The 23,420-nt window shown below is 37.1% G+C and overlaps 1 protein-coding gene across 1 annotated transcript; it reads right to left on the bottom strand.

Moving 5' to 3' along the window:
• Positions 1–4,574: 4,574 nt before the first annotated feature.
• On the bottom strand, positions 4,575–19,007 carry TDRD15 (tudor domain containing 15; the record flags this gene model as incomplete). Its single annotated transcript, XM_081155854.1, has 3 exons — positions 4,575–4,752; positions 8,802–8,856; positions 12,755–19,007. The coding sequence occupies 3 exons, from the start codon at positions 19,005–19,007 to the stop codon at positions 4,701–4,703; spliced, it is 6,360 nt and encodes a 2,119-aa protein (XP_081011980.1). The 3' UTR covers positions 4,575–4,700.
• Between the last annotated feature and the right edge of the window lie 4,413 nt (positions 19,008–23,420).

The following is a 23,420-nucleotide window of genomic DNA, read 5'->3' as shown; positions in this document are numbered from 1 at the left end:
AGTACAATCGCTCACGACTGAACACGTCAGACTGATGGCAGAATAATTCAGAACGTGTGGGTGAATTTTCAATTGATTAGCTCCGAAGCTCCTCCTAGGTGCTGACCATATACCCCAGGCAATGTGATTGATGCACAAAGAAAAGTTTCAGATACTGCATGAAGCTTTCAGTTCTGGGCAGAGTGACAAGATAAATTAATAAAAAATAATTTAACAGGAAACAAGCCCTTGTTTTTTTCGGGGGGGGGGGGGAGTTGACATTACGTTTTGTTCTTCTATAATTTACCTTTCTGATCACGTCAGCAGCACTGTCCTTCTGGCCTTTGTCATTTGCATACTTCCTGATCATCGCCACCGATTCTCTCCCTCTGCTCCTGCTGCTCATTCTTACATATTGCTACTCGCTGAAAATCGAAGCACACCGTGTGATTTCTTCTTTGGAGATAAGGTAGGTCAAGTGTGTTGATGAAGAATGATATAGTGTAGCTAATTTTATTCCTGCTGCATAGTATATGTTTAAGTGAGCACATATTGGTTAAATGTTCACTATATGGTGAGCTCTATATTAAAAAATGGAGGTGATAGCTTAAGTATTAAAAATTGAGTCTCTATCCTCTAGAAATAAACATATAATCAGATATATTAAATCATGTTGCAGTCTGAGGGGGTGGGGAGGGGATAGGATCTCAATAAATATTTGCTGAATTAACAGTTAATTTAAAAATATATATATAGTCAGTCCTTTATAAGGACTGAGCCTCTTCCTTCAGTCTAGGGTGATATCCAGAGTGTACGGGAGGAGGGTTTTTTATAAGTGGGCAGATAATATCGAACACAGGATTAGGGAACAGCGTCATGATGAGCGTAGTCTAGAGGACAAAGGTAAAGCAGTCAGGCAGTCCAATTTTTTTTCTTGCATTCCTGATTTGGGCAATCCAGAAATAATCACATGAAAGCTTACTGATCCAAAGTCTCCAAATAAAACTTTTGTTTCTTTTGTACCTGCCCACAAGGCCCAAGTTATCTGTTTCCCAGCAAAAATTAATCTAAAATGGGATATAAGGAACAAAATGCAAGCATTTTTTATGGCTTTGAGCTATCCCTACAAATATACATCACTACATTCTCTGTATAAGAGAGGGAACTCAGAGCATGTTTATAAGCAAAAATTTAGAAGTCAAATATCAGGGGCCAGCAAGGATACGGAGGGAGGAAAAAACCTTTTACATCTAGAGAGTATAAACTGATGTAGCTTTCTACCTTAGTTTTAGTTATTTTCTTCCAGTCTGACTATATTTTTCTTTTAAATGGAGTGTTTATTCCATTGACATTTATGTAACTAGGATATATTTGGTTTATATATTGTCATACCATTTGTTTTCAATTTGTCCTGTTTTTTCTGCTTTCTTTTGAATCAATCACTTTATTTTTATTGCATTTTTCTACTAACTTTAGTGATACATTTCATAATTCCATTAATGACTACCCAGAAAACTACCACATGCGTCCATGGTTTAGTAGAGTCTATAATAATTTTTTTTTTTTTTTTTACTCCTTAGACAATGAGTAGTAGACCACCTTAACTCCGTTTCTCATTTCTTGCTTTTATGTTGTTGCTGTCATACATTTTAATCTCATGCTCTGTTGTTTTGATAGTGTTAAACAGTTATTTATACTTACCCACATTTCTACCATTTAACTTGGTCTTCATTTCATCCTGTATTTTTGTGTTTACTTCAAGAATCTCCTTGCTTCTCTCTGAAGAACTTTAGTATTTTCTTTAACACATGCCTTATAAGATGGAATTCTCTCATTTTTGTCTATATTTTGCCTTCAATTCTCAAGGAAATTTTCATTGGATAAAGGATTTTAGGATAGGTATTTTCTAATTATTGGATAGAATTTAATTTTAATAGAATTTTAGAATAGCTATTTTCTTTCAGACTTTCAAAGATGTCTTTCCATTATGTTGAGACTTCTATTATGTTGAGAAGTAATCTGCAAGTATTATTTGTTTTCCTTTCAAACTAATGTGTGTTTTCTCCTTTGGTTGTTTTTAAGGATTTTTTCATCTTTTTTTTTTTCTGTGATGTACTTGGAACATTTTTCTTTGTGGTTTGTAATTACTCTCCAGGTCCATCCATGCTGTCTCAAAAGGTAAGAGATCCTTCTTTTTAACAGCTGCATAGTGTTCCATTGTGCAAATGAACCAGTTTTTTAGTCCATTCGTCTACTGATGGGCACTTGGGCTGTCTCCAGATCTTAGCTATTGTAAATTGTGCTATGAACATAGAGGTGCATATATTCTTTCTGATTGATGTTTCTGGCTTCTTAGGATATATTCCTAGAAGTGGAATCACTGAATCAAATGGCAGTTCAATTTTTAATTTTTTGAGGAAACTCCACACTGCTTTTCACACTGGATGCACCAGTCTGCATTCCCACCAGCAGTGTGCAAGGGTTCCCCTTTCTCCACACCCTCTCCAGCACATGTCATTTGTTGATTTGTTGATGGGAACCATTCTGACAGGTGTGAAGTGATACCTCATTGTTGTTTTATTTTGCATCTCTCCGATGATTAGTGACATTGAGCATTTTTTCATATGTTTCTTGGCCATGTGTATGTCCTCTTTGGAAAAGTGTCTATTTAGGTCCTCTGCCCATTTTTTAATTGGACATTTCACCTGCTTTTGAAAGCAATATGGCAACATCTATTAAAATTAAAAATGCATTCATTTACCCAGCAATCTCAGTCTAAAAAGCTACCTCAGAGAAACAGAGTCACCCCTATGTTAGAATACAGGTGCACAGATGTATCCTGCTGCTACAGCCACGGTAGCAAAAACTGCAAAGATAATGGCTATCAATAGAGAAGATGCTGAAAACAAAATTAAAATGCATCTATACTTTTAAAAATTATGCATACATTTAAATGAATAAATAGAACTATTACTTATCTTAGATTTCAAAAAGATATGCTAAGTGAGAAAAGCAAACTGCATAAGATTGTATATGGTCTTATTTTTGTAAAACATATAAAAATGTGTACATTGTATTTATATGTTTACATAATTGTATTCACTCATGCACAGACATGGATGCACAGGGAGAAAACCTAGGCTGTTACCATGACCGACTTTAGGGCAGGGGAAAGAAATCATATAAATGGAAAAAGGGGGAAGGTAGGGGAATCCAAACAAATGAAGTAAAAGAAAAAGTGCTGGAAAAAACCTACACTCAAGAATGAATGACATGACCAAATCGATTTATCTATATTAAACTACATATGAAGTATATGTATAATATACATCCTCAAAAAATTGCTACTCTCACTTGAGACACCTGAAATCTCTTTCATTAAAAAAAGTATTAAAAATTAAGAGAAGACAGTCATGGAAAGATGAGCAGAAATAAAGCTAAAAGAATTTAAACCATATAGGACTGAATGCCACTAGATGGCAGTAAAACCCTCCAAAAAATTATAAAAACATTTTTCTTAACTGCTAGAAAAATTTCCTCTTTTACCTCCAATCTTTACCTCATAAAAACTATTCAAATTAGATGTATAGTTCACAGCAATGACATTCTTTAAAAGACAGATTATTACCTTTATTAATAGAAGAGTTAATATTGATAATCCCTATTTCCCACTCATCTATAACATTATTTTTAAAGCTCACGACTTATGCCCTCTGAAAAGATAAAATTTCATGTTCAATCAATATGCATGTATTTCATATCAATTATGTGTAAAATAGAGGCGTATTGAAAGAATTATTATATTTATTGAGTTTTCAACCAAGTGGGAGAACAAAATGCAAATTAAATGGAAGTTTACAAATAAACCACTACAAACTAATGTGCAGGGGCACACCAGCTACCTAGAATCAGATACAGCCAAAAGCCTTAGTGTCCTAAAACCAAATAAATGAATAAATAAGCAAGCCACTAGGCAGCTAAGATGCATATCATAAACTTTTCACTGAAACTCATACTTTATTCACTATAAAGCCACTTTAACTAAACATCCAAAGGTCTAATGAGTCCTATAATGTGGTTTTTAAGTTACCCGGTTGTTCTAGTTATTACCTCAAAGCTTAGTGTATAAAATACAACTATTTTATTAGGTCCACGGATCTTATAGCTGAGGAATTTGGACATAAATGGCGCAATGAAGTCAGCTTATCTCTGCACAATGCCCAGGGCCTCAGCAAGGACAACTCAAGTGACGAGTCTAGAACAGCTTCCAGGAGTCCTTATGCATGGCTCCCAGGTGGCTTCGGTTTCTCACAGTCTGGGTGTGATGGCAATTTCCTGCACGATGGTCCAGGGCACCAGGGGCGAGTGTGTCAGGAAGTGAGGTGTGAGCTACATCACTGTTGGGGATCCAGCCGTGTGAAGTCACATGGCATCACTCCTACCCTATTCTTTGGTTAAAAGAGCCACAAGCCCACCAGATCCCTCAGACCTCTCTATGGGGAACAGCAACGTCACACTGGGTAAGTGGATGTGAGATGAGAAATGTTACTGTGACAATCTTCCGATAATACAAGGTAACATAGTCTGCCCTCTGGCCACAGCAATTCACATCATTCCCATGTGAAAACTATACTGCACCCTCCCCGAGATCTCCAAAGTCTCAGTCCATTATGGATCAGGACGGTTTCAGACCTCATCCTCCAAATCAGGTGCAGTGTAGATTAGGCTCCCGCGCAGTGGGCTCTCAAGTAGAGTTCCTCTTGATCTGCAGGCCTATGGAACAGAGCGGCATGTTAGCCCACACACATCCTGCGTATGCTTGGGGACGAGCACAGAGAAACTTTATAGGCACGCTCATTCAAAAAACAGAAGAACCAGGAGGCATATAGTAATCACTTAGAAATCTATTTAGCCTGATTCCTCAGATCAACAGACACATTTTCAATTTTCCAAATCATGACAGTAGCAATCTTGCTAACGTTCCTTACTATATTTAACAAAGGTCTCCATTCTCCTTTCCTCCAGCTTCCAACACTTTCCCCAGCTTCCTCGAAGCCCTCACTGATAGCCTCTTTCAGGCCTGTCAGGTTTCCTCTCTTGCAGTTTCTGCCTGCTACTGGGTCCAAAAGTATAGCAGCCTCTCCCTTCCGGTACCAAAATCTGTTTTAGTTATCGTTGCTATATAATAACTTATTCCAAAACATGGTAATAAAATGATATTATGATGTTCACTGATTCTGTGAGGCAGAAATTCAGACAGGAAGCAGCAGGGTTGGCTTGTCTCTGCTCCACATCTAGGCCTTGTCTAGGGATACGCTAATAGTCATAGGCTGAAACTCTCTAAAAAGCACCTGAACATGGCCTCCCCATGTGGCGTGGGTATCCTCGCAGCATGGCAACCTCGGGGTAACTGGCATTCTTACATGGCAACTCAGCATCAAGCACAAGTATTCCAGTGAACAACTTAGAGGTGCACAGCCTTATATGAACCAGACTTGGAAGCCACACAGCATCACACAGTTTATAATTTTATTTTGGAAAATAAAATCCTCTACACCAGCTTATCAAGGAAACTGATGTAGAAGACCAAAGTGCTACTGTCGACATACATAGTGACAGGAGGAAGACCTCCTGTGTTCCTCTTAGCTGAAATGGATCTGCCCTTCAACTTAATCTTATAGGTAGGATCCAAGTGATCCATTAACAATTTCACTACCTGCCAGAAGAAAATTAAAAATATTAAGAGAAAGATAACATACCCTAAAGCTACTACAATATATATCCACATTGTCTACCATGTAATAAAAAATATATATTAGGGAAAGAAGCAGGAAAAAGTGAGAGACAACCAAGGAAATAATTAGTTGAAGCAAACGTTTATTCATGATGAAAACTCTCACTAAACTTAGACAGAAAGGAACTTCATCCATGTGATTAAGGGTTGAAACACCTAACCAATCATACTTAATGGTGAAAGACAGACTGCCTTTCTCCTAAAACAGATAGCAAGGCCTAGATGGCGGCTCTCACTACTTCTTTTCAACACTGTAGTGGAGGTGCTAAGTACTGCCACCTGGTGCAAAGAAAAGGCACCCAAATTGGAAAGGGAGGAGTAAAATTTTACTTATTGGCATGTGATATCATCCTGTATTCAGAAAATCCTGAAGAACACACATGCTCACACACACACACACACACACACATTAGAAGTTAACAAACAAGCACAGCAAGGTCAGAGGACACAAGATCACAAATCAACTGTATTCCTATAAATGAACAATTAGAAAATGAAATAATAAACACCTTTCATAATAGCATCAAAAGAAAAAATATTTAAAATAAATATAATAAAAGCTGTTCAAGACTCATGCACTAAAGATCACAAGCATTGCTGAGGGAAATTAAAGGTCAACAAGTAGAGAAAGATTCCCGTCAATGGCTTGAAAGAGCCAATATTGTTATGACAGCAACTCTACCCAAATTAATCTTGATTCAACCAACTGCTATAAAAATTCAAGCTGGTTTTTTTGTGGACATTTACAAGATGACCCTCAAACTCATATGGATATAAAAGGGATCCAGGGGAGCCAAACAGTTTTGGAAAAAAACAGATATGAGGGCTTACACTTTCTGTTTTCGAAAATACTCCAAAGCTATAGCAATCAAGAAAATGTGTACTGGAACAATGGAACGAAATTAAGAGTCCACAAATTAATCCTTACATTTTTGGTCAATTGATTTCGACAGAGAATCCACAACAACTCACCAAAGAATGGTCTTTGTTAGTAAATGGTGCTGTGAAAACTGAAAATATACCAGCCTTCAAAAGGAAGAAACTTCTAACACATCCTACAACATGCTGAACCTGAAGGACATGGTGCCACATGAAATAAGCCAGTCACAAAAGGACAAACACTATGTGATTCCACTCATGTGAGGTACCCTTCATAAAAATAAAAAGGTGGACGGTAGTTGCAGGGCCGTGGGGAGGGTCCAGTGGGGAGTTAGTGTTTAACGGGCTCAGTTTCAGTTCTGCAAGATGAAGAGAGTTTGAAGATGGATGGTGGTGACGGTGGCACAATGTGGACGTACTTCCTACACTGAACTCCACACTGAACAAGGGTTACGACGGTAAACTTCATGTGCATTTTGCCACAATTTTTCAAAACTGAAAAAGGGCAAATAATCAAAGTAAAAACTGAAACTGGGAGCATCACTACTGACACTACAGAAATTAAAAGTGTTATAAGACATATGATGACTTTATGCCAACAATTAGACAATTTGGGTGAGATGGACAAATACCTAGAATGACACAACCCAAACTGAATTGACGCAGAAGAAAAAGAAAAACTGAACACATCTATAACAAGTAAAAACAAGAAATTAAGTAGTAATTAACAGTCTTCTCACAAACAAAACCCCATGCCCAGACCGCCTTATAGGTGAATTCAGAGATTAACTTGCAATGCAAAAAATATACATAACGTTTCCTAGCCTTGAATAAACTTTACCTTCAGGATACCAAAATTAAACTCACAAGTATTCATAAACAACACTATTTCTAGAAATTGTTTCCTAACTTCAAAAAATGATAATACCAACATATTCAATGTACATGAACAAATAACAATAAAACTGATTATCCCTAGCTAGCTAGCCTAAGAAATTTCTAAGTTTTTCCAAAAACTCTTCAAATCACCAACTCTCCAGTTCCTCCAAACTATTTGGTTTACACTGACTCTTAAGTACACTTATATAATTTTATGGTTCTATCTTTACACTAAAACAATACTCACAATTTGCTCAATGTTTACTTACAAAATAAATTCCAATGCACAGGTAAATACACTGACAAATACCTACCCTTCAAATAGATAGTAGTGTTCTTGAATGTCACAAATATGCACAACCACCAAAAATACCTTGTATAAAACCAAATTAAAATATACATGAAACTATAAAACAAAATGAATGAAAGAGGGAAGGATGAAATTAAGTCTGACTTCTCTACCCTTTTACAAGTGTTAGTCCTAGAAGACCTACATTTTCTAGGGAATATATTTATGTAGCATTAACTCTCTATATACTACCCATGATTGCAATTACGACTCTACAAAGTAACAGATGAAACAAAGGCGAGAAACACCTGAAAAATATCGGAAGGTAATGGTAAAATGGTATTATCTAATGACTGTGAAACCACATGCAAAGAACACTGTATCAGATACAAGGTTTACCCTTGAACAACTTGGGGTTAGGTCCATTGACCATCCCCTATAACTTTTGACTCCCCAAAAACTTAACTACAGCCCATCTGTGTCCAGGGGGATTGGTTCCAGGAACCCCGTGAATACCAAAATCCATGGATGCTCAAGTGCCTTATATAAAATGGTGTAAAGCAAAACACATATCGGACCTCTGCATCCGCAGATCCCCAACCTTGGACTGAAGATACTGCTTTCTATCTCCAGTTGGTTGAATCTGTGGATGTGAAACCCAGGGATCCAGAAGACCAACTGTATATTTATTGGGGGGAAATCCACACATACGTGGACCCATGCAGTTCAAACCACTGTTGTTCAAGGGTCACCTGTACTTTAGGGGTGAGCCACAGATCCTACGAAATATTTTTCAAATCACATCACAATTTTTGGTCACGTATAATTTCTGTAACATTCTAATCATTGTCTCCTGGGGAAATAATATGAACAATCTAGATTCCTTGACTATACTTTAATATTAAAAGAAGTCCTATGCTTACCACTTTTATTATGTATCTGGAGCATCTAAAACAAAAGAGTAATTACTGGGTGTCCTATGTATCATTTGACGCCAAACTGATGCATAAATGATCTGAGCTTTCATCTCCCTCTACTGAAAAACAAGCAAAAATTAATGAGTATGCTCTACTATAATCTCCAAAGTACTACACACTTTATTAAGAATTACTCAAGACTTTATTTTGAAAATTCCTACTATAATCAGAATTTCTTTTTACTTAACAATTCCTAAAAAGTCACAATAGAACAAAATATGGCATAAACAAATTATACATATACTATGACATATATATAATTACACATACAGTATAACAAATGAAAACATCTTTTCTTAAATAATTAGTAATATATATTCACTTTGGAAAAATACATGTAGCCTATTCCAGTCTTTATTTAAAACTGTAATTGTCTCTTATTCATAAATCCTACCTTCAAAAAACAGATTTAACCATTAATCTAACCATGACAATGTGTGTGTGTACATGTGTAATAACACTGTCCTAAATATTTGTTTCTTGCAGAGCAGTATCAGAAATTCAAGTTACTTTTCACAAAATATTTCCAAAACAAATGTAGTAGCTTTCTTATGATAATTATTGACATTTCTAACAGTTAGTGAGCATTTACCATGTACCAGGTACTAGGTACAATGCTTTACATGTTTTTACTTATTTAAATCCTCAAAACCAATAAATGGAGTAGTTATTATGATGATCTACATTTTACAGATGAAGAAACTGAGGCACAAATAGGTTAAAAAGCTTTTATACCATGTCAGATTCAATGCAACTGATTCATCAATCTGTGTCCCTCACTACTTGTCAGACTTTATTCTGACAGTTTGCTTGTCTGTCAGGCACCCTCTGGATGTCCATATATTACCTCAAATTTAAAATGTCAGCTAAGCACTCCTTCCTAAACATGGCTGCTATTTCAGATTTCTTTCAAAGTTGACTTCCAGTGAAATAAGCAACTGCAGGAAGGTAGCACTTATCAACATCAAGCACTGCCCCATTACCAAAGAACAGCTAGACAGTTTCATGCTTTTTAAAAAACTTTATCTTTGTTGTTGAAAGTATTACAGATGTCCCCTTTTCCCCCCATTATGCTCTTTTTAAAAGGCTGTTACATTCTCTAGTTCCCATAATGATCTATTCAAGCATAAACAAGTAACCAACCAACCAACAACAACAAAACCTACAAAACATCCTGAAAAGAGACTAGTAACTTCTGGAGAAAACACTCTACAAATAAAAACAATTACCTTGAAAAATTAAATACTGATAATTCATAATAGGCTGGAACTATGGGAAAGTTAAAAAAATTTTCTAAATGTAAGGGCAGCACCTTCTATAATTAAAGCAATACCTGGGGGAGATAAAATAAATGCATTATAATTCTAGGCCATTTCCAGCACAATGACATTTTTACTCTTATATTTACTCTGAATTAAGTTTAGCACAGAATTACTGTGGCTCTGTATAGTATGAACTCCATGTAGAGGAGGGACAGAATCTAAGCATTTTCACACATAGTCCAGGATTATTTTCTCTCTCAAAATAATTCAGGAAGTTTTCCAGAAAACTCAACCTTGGCTGTGTATCAGAATCACCTGGGGAGTTTAAAATCCATAGCCTGACCAATTAAAATAGAATCTAAAAGTGAAACCCAGGCATCAGAATTTTTTAAAGTTTCCTTTCTTAATTCCGATGCAAAGCTAGGTTGAAAAGCACTGTTGTTACAGCCCCTTTTCAAAATATTTTAATAGGCAAGAGAGTTTCAAGTATTGATGTCTGCAACCAAGAACTACTGAAAACCGTGCTGCCCGAGACTCGCAGCCCCACAGGCAGGGACAGCCGCGAGCAGCAGTGGTCTCCACTGCCCTGGGATGAGTAACAGCAGCAGTCGAAGGCCGAGTAGTATTCACGGCAACTGAACCAGTTTTTTGTTGCTGTTTCTGACTTTGTTTTGTTTTAGTCTAGTCTTAGTCCACAAAACCCTGTTTCTTATATTTGTCTCATCAAAGTTATGACTTTTCCTTAAATGGGACTTCAAAAATAGTTTTTCAGAAGTATAACTTAGTATTTGATTCTCTGCTTTAGCGACAGCTACTTCCACTTTAATTTACGTATTGATTCACTCTGTTAGGAATGAGGAGGGGGGAAGGAGCCAAAAGTAGGCTCTTGAAAGAAGTTTATGGGAAAAGCATAAAGAAGGTAAAAATACACACAGGGAAAAGAAGCGCTAAAATGTATGGACCAATGACCAAGGGCTTACAGAAAACTCTTCCTCAGATAATTTACCTACTTTTCAGACAGCAATATAAATAATGGGTAAAAGCAGACTGGAGTTGGAGATTTCTGAGTTACTCAGTAAGCTTTATGTCTACGGGTGATTTATTTAATTTCCCTGAGACTCATCCATAAAATAGTGAGGAGCTGTCCCAACGTAACACTGGTCTCCTCTCTCTGCTCCCTTACACACCAGGACCAGGGTAATCTGGTCCATTTAGAAGAAAAGTGGTTTATGTTAGATTAGCCTTTCTCTGACCTCCCTTTGTTTTTGGAGATCATTACTGCAAGCTGTAAGTTTTGGGTAGGCCCCCATTTGAAGAAGCTCTCCTATGTGCCCACGTGGGTAAGTGTAAATTAAAGATTCGGCAATGATGAACCCATTTGCCCATGTTTGTATGTCACATTTATCAATACTGCTTTTGGCATTTTTTAATAAATGTGATATTTTGCTCGTCAACTGGCTTTCTCTCATCTCTTTCTGAAGTGGTTTACAGCCCGGCCAGCATGGCTCAGCGGTTGAGCGTCGATCTAGGATCCAGGCGATCGGGGTTCGATTCCCAGTCAGGGTACATGCCCGGGTTGTGGGCTCGATCAATGACTCTCTCATCATTGATGTTTCTATCTCTCTCTCTCCCTCTCCTTTCCTCTCTCTGAAATCAATAAAGATATATTAAAAAAAAAAGAAAAAGAATTTAAAGTGGTTTACAATTCAGGAAAAGAACTGGGGTACCAGTTATTAGACTCCATTTAAACCTTAGTGCCAGCTCACTTTATAGAGCTGTGTTAAGCTTTAAATGAGATAATACATATAAAACTCCTAGCACAGTACCTGGAACATAGTAAGCACTCTATGTAACTGCTAATAAAATAATAAAAGACTCAAAAATAGAAAGGAAAAAAGGGTATTTTTAAAGCACTTACTGGTTCTTTATAAGATATCTAAATGTGAATTCAAATGTAATATTCTTTCTGAAATACATCAATAAAAACATGAAACCTCCACTCACTGAAAAAAATGTGACCTGTTATTAGTTGTAATATGGCATTTAACGAACCATTAAGCATGGAACATTCTTTATAGCCCATAAAATCCTCAGGAACTATTCCATACAGAAAATAAAATATAAAGTACACAGCAGAATCAGACAATGCTATAGCACATAAAATAGTAAATTTTAACATTTTAGAATCACTTTGATGTCTAAAAGTTTTAAGAAAAAATATGCTAGTCAGTTTATTCTATAAATGTAACTACATTATCAATATGCTAATAGCACACTAAAAAAAAACTAAAGATGTATTTCATCAGATAAAAAATATGTAACAGAAAACTTATTCTTCAAAATGAGCTCAGGAAGCTCACTCACAGCAGCAAGATTTACTAATTTGAGACTTATGGACCACCAGGAGTCTTGTGAACCCCTGAAATCATTTGTAAAATGTACATGCATGTAACATGTACGTGCCTATGTGGTTAAAACCCCCTCTACTTTGACTCCATTCTCAAAGGTTACCATTCGGAAAAGGTAGACAGTGAAGCATCACCTTATCGTTCAAGGGATAGCTCCCAGGTTGTTCATTTATTCAGGTTTTCTAGTACATTCTCTTGCATTGTATTTTTAATTTGGGTAATTTTAATACATAACAAACTTTTAAAGAATCAAAAACAGAATCTACTTTTCAAAAATGGCTACTTACCTTTTAAGTGTTCTGGTGTTTTTCCATTAACATGCAGCACTGATACTGCTGTTCTCAAGTCCATTTTTTCATTTTCCTGCTTGTCTTCCATTGGTAGCATTTTTATCACGTTTTCAATGCAACTGGTGTTACTCTTCAGAGCAGCAGGTAGTCCCCAGAGTGAAGCTGCTGCACGCTTATCAGATGCGACAGTACTTTTGGGGTTATGTTCTCCACCATCACCCTTACTCCTCAGTGTTAAACTTCTAGAATATAATCTTTTACTAATATGGCTTTTGCTTAAGAGGTTCTTACAGACATCTTTTCTCTTTATAGTTTTCTGCTTTTTTAGCTTCCATTTCTCAGTGCATGTACGATTTACATTTTCTTTATTGTAACACTTGTGATCTACCGTTGGGCAAACAGGCTTCCCCCGTAACTTACACTGGATCGTGGCGGATCCAGTGGTAGTAACTGCACCAAGATGACCGGAATCATCAGAATGCACTGCAAGGCCACATGCAACCAAGATATCTGCCAGGTTGCTTTTCTCACAAGTGACATCTACTTTCAGTTTTGTTTCAAAACTATATTCTCTAAGCTGAAAAACTAAACCTGGTTTACTGAGGAAATCTAGAAAAAAGCCTTTGGCTTCTTCATTCCAATGTTTCCCGTTAGCAGGTAGGATACCATACAAGACACAAGGGTAACTCAGCCTTGGCAAATTCAGAAGTTCCTCAGGAACAACTCTAAGGTTTCTTACATCTGAATAAGGTATGTGTATGGAAAATCCATAGTCAATCAACACAATAAGTAAAGACTGATCAGAGGCTTGGGAAATTTCTACTCTATTCCATTGATCTTCCAATTCACATCTGAACAAACAACTAGAACCAGGAATTACGTGCTCTTGAGACAATGCTTGCAAGGTGTCTGGTAGATCAGAAAGCAATATAAAGACAGACTTCATTGTGTCAAAGAAATCATCTAACTGAATGAAGAAGTCGGATGGGTCGGAAACAGCAGTGGCAATCCCGGAATATCGCCCTCCGTTCTGGAGTCGCGCCCAAGTAAACGATCTGACTGTACATGACAGTACGGGAGCCTTAGATGCCACACTGAAAATAATTTCTGAAGACCTAAGTTTGTTTTCTTCAACATGAACTGTATTTAAATTTAAATATTCCAAAAGTAACAGACCATCTATCAAAATGTCTACTTCCCAGGCAGAGTCTAAATATTTCAGGAAAAGGATGTCTATTTCCAAATGAGCAAATAAATGCACAATGGACTCAAACGACACATTTCTAAAATTTTCAAACCAAATCCACTTACAAGGCACAGCTTGTCTTGGAATATTTCTGATTTCATTACTAAGCACCCTGATATTACTTAAAGGCACTATGTCATACCTACCACAATCTACTAAAAAAACAAGCACTTTTTCATCAACACACTTTTTTTCTACTTTTGATCGATACCACTTCAAAGTATTTTTAGATTTTGCCAAGCATTCTAAGCCTTTTTCAATATTTTCCATTGATGAAAAAGTTTGTTTTACTTCTTTAGTAATTAACACTGATAAATCTGATACCTTTTTTTTATTTTTAGATAACTTCACATAAAATGCCCCACTTTTTGAAACATAAAGTATTTCAGCCTTTTCAAGCTGTCCAGGTTTTAGCTGTTCAAAAGGAATGTTAGCCAGCTGTTCACAGGATGAGTGGAGGCCCGGAGAACCTTCACGCTCAGTCACTTCTCCTCTCCTCCCGTCCCCGTTGTCACCAGGGCTCACCTTCTGAGAAACAACGTGAGGCCTTTGCAATACTGTTTTCTGTAGTTTTGGACATGCTGTCCATTTCAGTAGTTCATTAATGACACACTTTTCATCACAGATTATGTTCACTTCCCATTTCTGCTCATGCTTTCTCAAAAACTCACAAGAAACTGTTTTGTTACTTACTCGTGAAGCAAAATAATCTACAGTTTTACTGTCCCATATTTCACCAGGCTCATTCCACTTGACTCCACTGAGAAAAGAGTGGAGTCCCAGCTGAGGAATAGTTAAGAATTCTCTCTTAAGTTCATAAATTTTAGATAAGTTTACTACTTCAGTGTTACCATAGTCAATAAATTCCACTTCAAAAAAATTTCCTGGCAAGATGTTCTTAATAACTGCTCTGTAAATGGCATTTTCAGTGGCGTATTCTGCAATTACGAGATCTCCCACCATGGGTTTGACTGGCTTTCTCTCACTCATGATAGCTGCTCTTCTTTCATTCAGAGCAGCTGCAAGTCTGATGATTACATTCTCACTCTCCTCAAGATGGATATGGAAACTTGCTGGGTTGCTGATGTTAGAAACATATCCTTTAACTCTGGCATTCAAGTAAATTTTGGGTTCAGGAAGGTCTGTGATCTGTGGTCTTGTGAGACTATATGGGTTTTGTGAGGCTACCTGATGTAATTCTCTGATAAAAGACTGTGACACAATCCTTACTGATTTCTTGCCCACATCACTTTCATCAAGAGTACATGCAGATCCGGGGACAACTTTTACACCTTTATTTTTAAGTCCATCACTTGAAGACTTATTTACCTTGTTTTTGGACACAGGTTCAATATTATAACAAACTGATGGTTTCAAAAGCTGCACATACATACTTTTGGAATTCATTAATTGATGTATTTTGCTTTCAGAATATGTCACTAGACTAGTTTTATTTATCATATCATGGTGATAGTTTTCTATTTTGCCTTTCAAAGAAACAGCAAGTCTCTTATTCTCATTTATTTTATGACCCTTTTCCACGCAGTATGCTGGGTCACAATCTTTTTTTCCATAAGCATGAAGCAACATTTTAATTTTCTGATTTATATGTTGATATCCATCATACAATTCTACGCCAAGCTGGCCATCTGACTCCCTGGACAATATTACTGCCCTTAGTGGTTTTCCCAAGAAACTATCTTCAAACCATCTATTGATTTCTGCTGGAATATCTACATCTCTAAGATCTGACAAAAAGCACTTAATAGCTTGCATAGGTATAAACAGCAACTCTGGAAACTGATCTGAAATAGCCCTCAACATACTTTCTTCTACTAATTGCTTATTTCCAAAGTCCACAAAATAGACCAGAAATTCGGATAATGAATCTGACTTTGGCATTGCTAAAGCTCTATAAGAGAAACCATCCTCTATATACTTACATATGCACAATCTCTTTTTGCTAGAATATTTTGGACAATCTTTGAGGTTATTAATCTCTGTGATTTTTGTTTCTATTATCTCCAGGTCTTTATTATTTCTACTAAGTTGGCAATAAAACTTTTTGGGACTATATATATGAGATATATATATTTCTTCCTCACTTCCAATTTTTATATTAAAGGAAGAATAATAGTAGCTGTAAAGACTAGCTGAAGATGGGAATGGCTTTGATAATGTACTATACTGTGCAGAGCCATGATTAATAAGAAATTCTTTTGCACTAGTAAATGGATATTGTAAATCCACCAAGTTACATAAATGGTTTGGATGTATAAGAACTAGGGCACAGATGACACAAGTCAATAACCCTCTGGACGATGAAATAAAATTCCCAAAGTCTCTGCATGCTTCTCTTGTCCAACTTAATACTTTACAACTAATGGGTTCAACTAAATGGTTAAGTCTACATCTGAAGGCTTGGCCTTCTAAAAAAAGAAAATATGGGTTAATCGCACAAAGATCCTTAATTAAAACTCTTTCCTGGTAACCATAATCAACAAAAACTACATCAACTTCTTTATTTGACACTGGAGTCAAAATAGTAGCTCTATACCACTTCCGATCTTTGGAATACTTAGCAACACAAGCTACCTGCCCAACCTGATAAGGATCAGAGTGAATGCTGTAATAATTCTGAATTTGTTCCATTAGTAATTTTAGGTCTTCTAGCTTACACTGGAGCTGGCATGAAAAGTCACCTGGGCCATAACAATAAGAACACTTAACTTCAAGGACTGTTCCTGGTTTAAACATGTATTCTTTATAAGGCCATGGTGACTCAGGTCCCACAGACAAGGTGAAAGGATTTTTTAAATTAGAGAAATTAATAGCTGGGGACTTTAACAAATTACTTTCTTTAAGCTTATTTGAATGATACTTTTTAGGTTTACGTCCTTCAGGAAGGGCAGATAAGATCTTCTTAATATTAACTTTGTTTTTTGATTTTAAATTTAGCACTGAATATTGACTTAAAGATTTTGGATAACATTCTGGCTCTACTTCCCAATATTCTGCATATCCAGCTTGTACCATAAGAGACACAACATCAGTATTTTCAGAAGCTTCAATACTCTGAATATTTACAGTGTACTTGTCATCTTTTTTTGCTATAACTTGAAGCAAAATTGCTTTGTTCAAGACAATTTTTTTAAAATAATCAGTTGCTGCCTTCACCCAAATATCTTCCACAGGAAATATATGTGCAAGTGAGCAGCACATGGCTAAGGCAGGCAATTCACAAAACTCTGGAAGCAAAGTTCTTACATCAAAAAATGGTATGGAATCAGTATTTCCATAATCCAAAAAATAAACATTAATCTTATAACCATTAATTTCATTGATGACAGCTCTGTAAAAACGTCTGTCCTTGCTATATCTCGCACAACAAAATAATCCAGGTTCTGGGTTTCTTAGAATTAGTTCATCATTTTCACACAAATCATAAAATTTGTTTATATTTTTCATTATATCTTGAAATTCATTCTGATGTTTATTGGTGCGTACCCAGAAATTTGATGGGTTTAATACATATGCTACAAAAGCTATGTAGGCAGCTTCTATCTCCATTTCTACAGTTTTAATAGGAAAACCTACTTTCAAAGTACCTTTATTATTTAGAGAGTTTATCAACTGTTCAGTATTTCCAATAAAACTCTCAACTGCAAAGCTGTTTACATCAAAAGCACTAGTCTCTCTCAACATATTAGAGATTTTTAAATCAGACACTGGACAAAGTACTTGTGTGCCTACAGTCTTCAGCAGACACTTAGAATTAGTTGTAGACTCTTGAGTTTGTAATGTTACATAATACAAATGCTCTTCCTTATTGAGCCAATCAATGTGTGCATACACTATCTGTCCTAACAAGGCTTGTTTAAATACACTGAGTTGAAATTTTCTTGCATCGATATTTGGGCTGTGTAAATATGTTAGCGAACACGGAAATGAAAACAACGGTACTGAAATAAAATCCTGTTTAAGTTTCTTTACATGAATTGAGGGTATAGCCTCACTACTGCCATAATCCATAAACCAAATTTTCACTTGATTATTGGGCAAGAGCTGCTGAAGAATTCCTCTATGCCACTGTCCATTTCTCCTTTTCGCAACACAGAGTAGTCCAAAATTATCACATGTAGGACTACTTTCTTGACTGATAATATCATAATGCAAATTCATGCACACTGTCAAGTCTTCTAACTCTGGAATCCATTTAATTAATTGACAATAAAATTTACTTGGACTCAGTGCTGATGATACCTTTACACTTTCAATACTACCTATTGACAAAGATGGCTGCAAACTATCCAGAACGTGTCGGATATCAAGTAAAGTATCATTATTATTTAATGATAATTCAGGTGTCAAATGTTGTAATAAATCGGGAATTTGTTGTGGGAATTCTTTTAACATTTCCACAATAAGACGAAATGAGTCCCCATCAATAAGTCTTCCTAATTTTAATTCAAGAACCTGGGATATAATTTTTGGCACCTCAAAAAGGATCATTTGAAGAGGCAAAAGAGCTTGTATGACACAACCTTTCACTTGCAGTCCTACTAATGACTTGAAATAATTCAAAGCCTTAGGAGGCCATTTTTCTCCAACTGGTAGTATGTTTGCAAAAATACCAACCACCACCCTGGGTGGTAGTTCAAAGACGTTGCTGCAGGCTGAAGCAACCTGCACACTGCTGACGCTCAGCTCCTCCCCGCGGTCTATGAGGAGCACCGTATAGAGTTCATTTTTCCTTTCCAAAACTCTTCCTCTCTGCCATTCTCCAGATACTCTTTCTTCTACCAAACAAAAGTCATCAATGTCCACATTATTTTTTACTTTTGGAATATGCTGTATTTCCCTCTGCAATATATGGTAGTCAAACTCACATTCAATATTACTTCTGCCTTGAAATTTCACCAGAATGTCCTTGGGGCAAATTTCTATATGTAATATCGTCAGATCCATATCTAAAACTCTTGGTAATAGAGATGTAGTATCCATTTTCTAAAAAGCAAATAATAAGTACTAATTAACTTCTGGACAGTTATAAAATTTAAATGAAATTAGCTTTATATAAATTTGGTATATAAGCATAAACCTTAACAATAATTATATGCTTGTACTTATCAAATTGAATGTGTTAATAAAAATTCTATACTCTGGGCAAAATGACAGAGAGATGACTGTTCACTGTCTTCCACATTTTAAAAAAATTCTATTGAAATAATGAGAATATAAAAATAGGAAGAATATATAAATAGGTAGATACAGATATATATATATACACACACAGATAAAATCACTGTGAAACAAAGAACAATCTTTATTTTCCAGAAACTAACAACTCTACGACATACTGGACAGATGTGGTATAAGTAGAAGGAAGCCAGATAAAGCCCATAGGAGACCTCCCTTCCTCCTGGGAGAAAGCTGCTGTCCCTCACGCAGGCTTCTCCAAGGACCCGTAACTCAAGGAAGGGAGTGCTAGAAGCAAGGGCAGATGGAAAACCAACAGGGGACACTGTTTGCACTCCCCACTCTGTGTCAATTACTAATATTTGGACCCTACTGGCATCATTATGCAACTCCAAGATTCTTCTTCGATCAAGGGTGACAGGCTGAGTCCTGGATAGCACTAAGGAAGCCCAGGCTTGGAAAGATCCAGGTTAGGTACACCCAGGCCTTGTCGCTGGCATGGCTGGCGCAGAAGTGTGCATAAAGGAGAGGGGTTCAGAAGAATTTTTTAGTACAGAGGCAAAGCTTCCTGTGACTCTGATAATTTTCTCTAGATTGTTAGAATTTTAAAAATTCCTTAAGACCAACATCTGTTATGACAGGATACAGCTGAACTCCTATTTGAGTCTGAGTTAACAGCTGACAGTTATCAATTTCTTTTTTTAAGGGTGAGGAAGAGAAAAACACTGAACCTAAAAAAAAATGAGAGAACCACTTAAAAGAAACCAAATAAATGCTCCCCTCAGGAATAAACGTACTGAAGGAAACAGCAAAGAACTGTTTTTCAAAAGTCCGAATCCTGCTTTCTGAAAGGTCAGAATAATGCATTTTTAAATGACTTAGCAGTTACTAAGATGCCACAACTAAGATTAGGAAGAACTATGTACACATAAGAAATTTAAAACTGCACCAGAAAAGTTAACACAAAATAAATAGGGTAGAAGAAAATTTTGAGAGAATACCCCAAAATTCAGGGGAAAGGAATAAGATGATGAAAGAGGAGCATGGAGGACAGGAATATAAAATCTTATCAAAGCATAATGTTATCTCAGATAAAATAACAGAACAGGAGACCTTTCTAAGCCCTAAGACCCAAGTCCACAAACTGGAGTAGGCAGCTGGAAAGCTACAGAAAGAGGTAAGATTTAGGAACATCTGGGTGCTGTGGTTTTTATTTCATCCTAAATAACTAATTTGGTGTGGCAATCAGTCTGGTCTGATATAGAGAGATTCCAGGCTATGCTTACTTAATCCTGGTCTCTTAAGAATAAAATGGGCAGCATATTAAAGATTTTCATTAGAATAAACCAAACACTTCAGAACAAGAAAGGCTTCTCAAGCCACTATTATTTAAAGTCACAGGCGTTTACCCAATTTCCAGACTCTAGCCAGTTTACAGACCTAAAATTCCTTACATGAATGAAGACCAGATACTTTTTTTTAACTCATTGGGGTGATGCTGGTTAATAAAATTATACAGGTTTCAGGGGTACAATTCTATATACATCATCTATGTATTGCACTGTGTTCATCGCCTCAAGCCAAGTCTCCTCCCATCAATACTTATCCCCCTTTTACCCTCACCTACCTCAGCATGTTTCCTTCTAGGTGAAGCATTCTCTGACCACTCTATTTAAAACTGCAACCTTTCCCTAATTTAGTAGACTCTAGGCACCTCCTTAACCTTTTTTCTCTAGCACCAAAAAAGAGTTCTATTAAACTACTGTTTCTCAAATATTTGGTCTCGGGACTCTCTTACACTCCTAAATATTGAGGATCCTATTACAGACTGAGTTTTTGTGCTCCGCCCCCAAAATTCATGTTCAAACCCTACCTCCCAAGGTGATAGTATCAGAAAGTGGGGCCTTTGGGAGGTAATTAGGAGTAAATGAGGTCGTGAGAGGGGAACCTTCGTCTGTGTGATTAGTGCCCTTATAAGAGCCACAAGAGTGCTTGCTTCTGTCTGTTCACTGCCACCTGAGGCTACAAGGAGCACACAGGCATCTATATGCTAGGAAGCAAGTTCTCACCAGACACTAGATCTGTGATCACCTTGGACTTCCCAGACAGCAGAACTGTGAGAAATCAATCTCGGTTGTTTATAAACTATCCAGTTCAAGGGACTTTGTCATAGCAGCCTGAGCTAAGGCAGACTTAAAAAAGTGTTTATGCAGCTTCTAATCTGTCAACATTTACCATATTTGAAATAAAAACAAACTTTTAAAATATTTATTAATTTTAAAATAACAATAAGCCCATTAAAGGTTAAATCTTTTCATGAAACATAATTATATTTTTCAAAACTAAATATTTAGCGAAAAGAATGATATGGTTTTACAATTTTTGCGTATCTCAATGTCTGTGCAGAAAATAGCTGGATTCTCATAGCTCCTTCAATGTGTTGCAAAATGTTGTTTTAGGTAAAGTACGTGAATGAAATATGGCCACACACAGATACATAGAGAAGGAAGGAGTGTTTTAATAGCTTTTTCATATAACCAAGGATATTCTTTTTTTATATTCACAAAAATTCAATGAGTGGTAATTTCTTATAATTTATTTAAAAATAGAATATTAAACCATATAAATGAACTTTTGGTACTCTATTACCTTAAAATCCCTTGGTCTACCTTGAATTTTGAACGGAATTTGTAAAATGAATGATTTTAAAGATATTACATTGATTTGTTTGAAAATATTGATTCAGAGTTATGCAACCAACATCTCAGTATCACCACCAACCTTATCAGAGAGCTCAGATACTGAGAAGCCTTCAAGCTTGTAGTTACAGGCACAAGTTTCCCAACTTTCTAATTCTGCCTTTAAAGCTTAAATTTTACCATTGATAGTGTCAGCTGTTTCCCTTAAGGTGTCAAACTTGCTTTTCTCATTTTCGAAAAAATACCTGCAACATACCCAAATCTGAATAACCATAGCCTGTTATTGAAGTAAAAATGGAACCATACAGTGGTTCCATTTTTACTTCAATAACGGGCTATACAAGGGAAATTACTCAGCAATAAAAAGGAACAGGGTATTGATATACACACCACAACACAGACGAATCACAAAATAATTATTCTGGGTGAAAGCAAGCTGAGAGAAAATGCACACTGAATTCCACTGATAATGGAAAAAATAAAATGGAGTAAGTATTGCTAAGAGAGTCACTTAAAGTAAGAGTCAGGAGGGACCCTGGCTGGTGGCTCAGTTGGTTGGAGCATCATCTCACACACCGAAGGGTTGCAGGTTGGATTCCAGGTCAGGGCATGTACCTAGGTCGCATGGTTCTGGCCCAAACGGGAGGCAACCGACGAACGCTTCTCCCCCGCACATCGCTGTTTCTCTCTCCCTACCTCTCTCTCTAAAAAGTCAATAAAAACATACCCTCAGGCGAGGACTTAAAAAATTTGAAGTGTCAGGAGGCTATTAAGGAAGTGGGGCCTATACACACCTGGTGCCTCAGTTCTCAGAGCTGCTATTAAACTGCTTAACCTGTTGCTAAACTCGTTAGGGCGGAGGCATAAACATCCCGGAGCAACTGCTCCCCGGACACACAGATGGCACCTCCCTCCCTTGCAGACTGGCGCCAGCCAATCCCTGACCCAGGCGGCGAGCCGGCACCTGCACGGCCGGGTTACGCTGTCTGGGGGGTGCCTCTAGAAGCCCCAGCCTTCCTTTGCTTCCTCCGGAGTGCGGCTGGAGTTGCTACTCAGTCTTATCTCCTGGGTTGCAACTCGTTTTGCCCAAATAAATGCCTTTGTTATTTATTACAGCTCGAACCTCGTCTTTGGTTAGCACCATTTATACAGAATCCTGAAGCAGGTCAGTGCTGTGGGGCGGGGGACAGACCACACGGGGAAGAGTATCCTGATCAGAGTGCTTGGTGGTGTGTGTGTCAAAGTTACCCAATCCTGCACTTAATGTAGACTGCTTTTCAGTTACGGTCTAACACACACAACCTAAGTGTTTATTAACGGTGGAGTATTAGAATAAATCAGAGCTTACTCTTATTACTAATAAAAAGCCATCGGTCAAATCCAGCGGCGCTAAAGGCCAGGCGCTAGGCCCCGTTATGCCGCGGGGGAGGGGAGGGGAGGGGAGGGGAGGGGAGGGGAGGGGAGGGGAGGGGAGGGGAGGGGAGGGGAGGGGAGGGGGCGGGAGGGGAGGGGGCGGGAG

This window comes from Miniopterus schreibersii (genome assembly GCF_964146895.1).
Source record: "Miniopterus schreibersii genome assembly, chromosome: 13".
Taxonomy (NCBI): Eukaryota; Metazoa; Chordata; class Mammalia; order Chiroptera; family Miniopteridae; genus Miniopterus; species Miniopterus schreibersii.
This window is presented reverse-complemented; position numbering and strand designations above follow the sequence as displayed.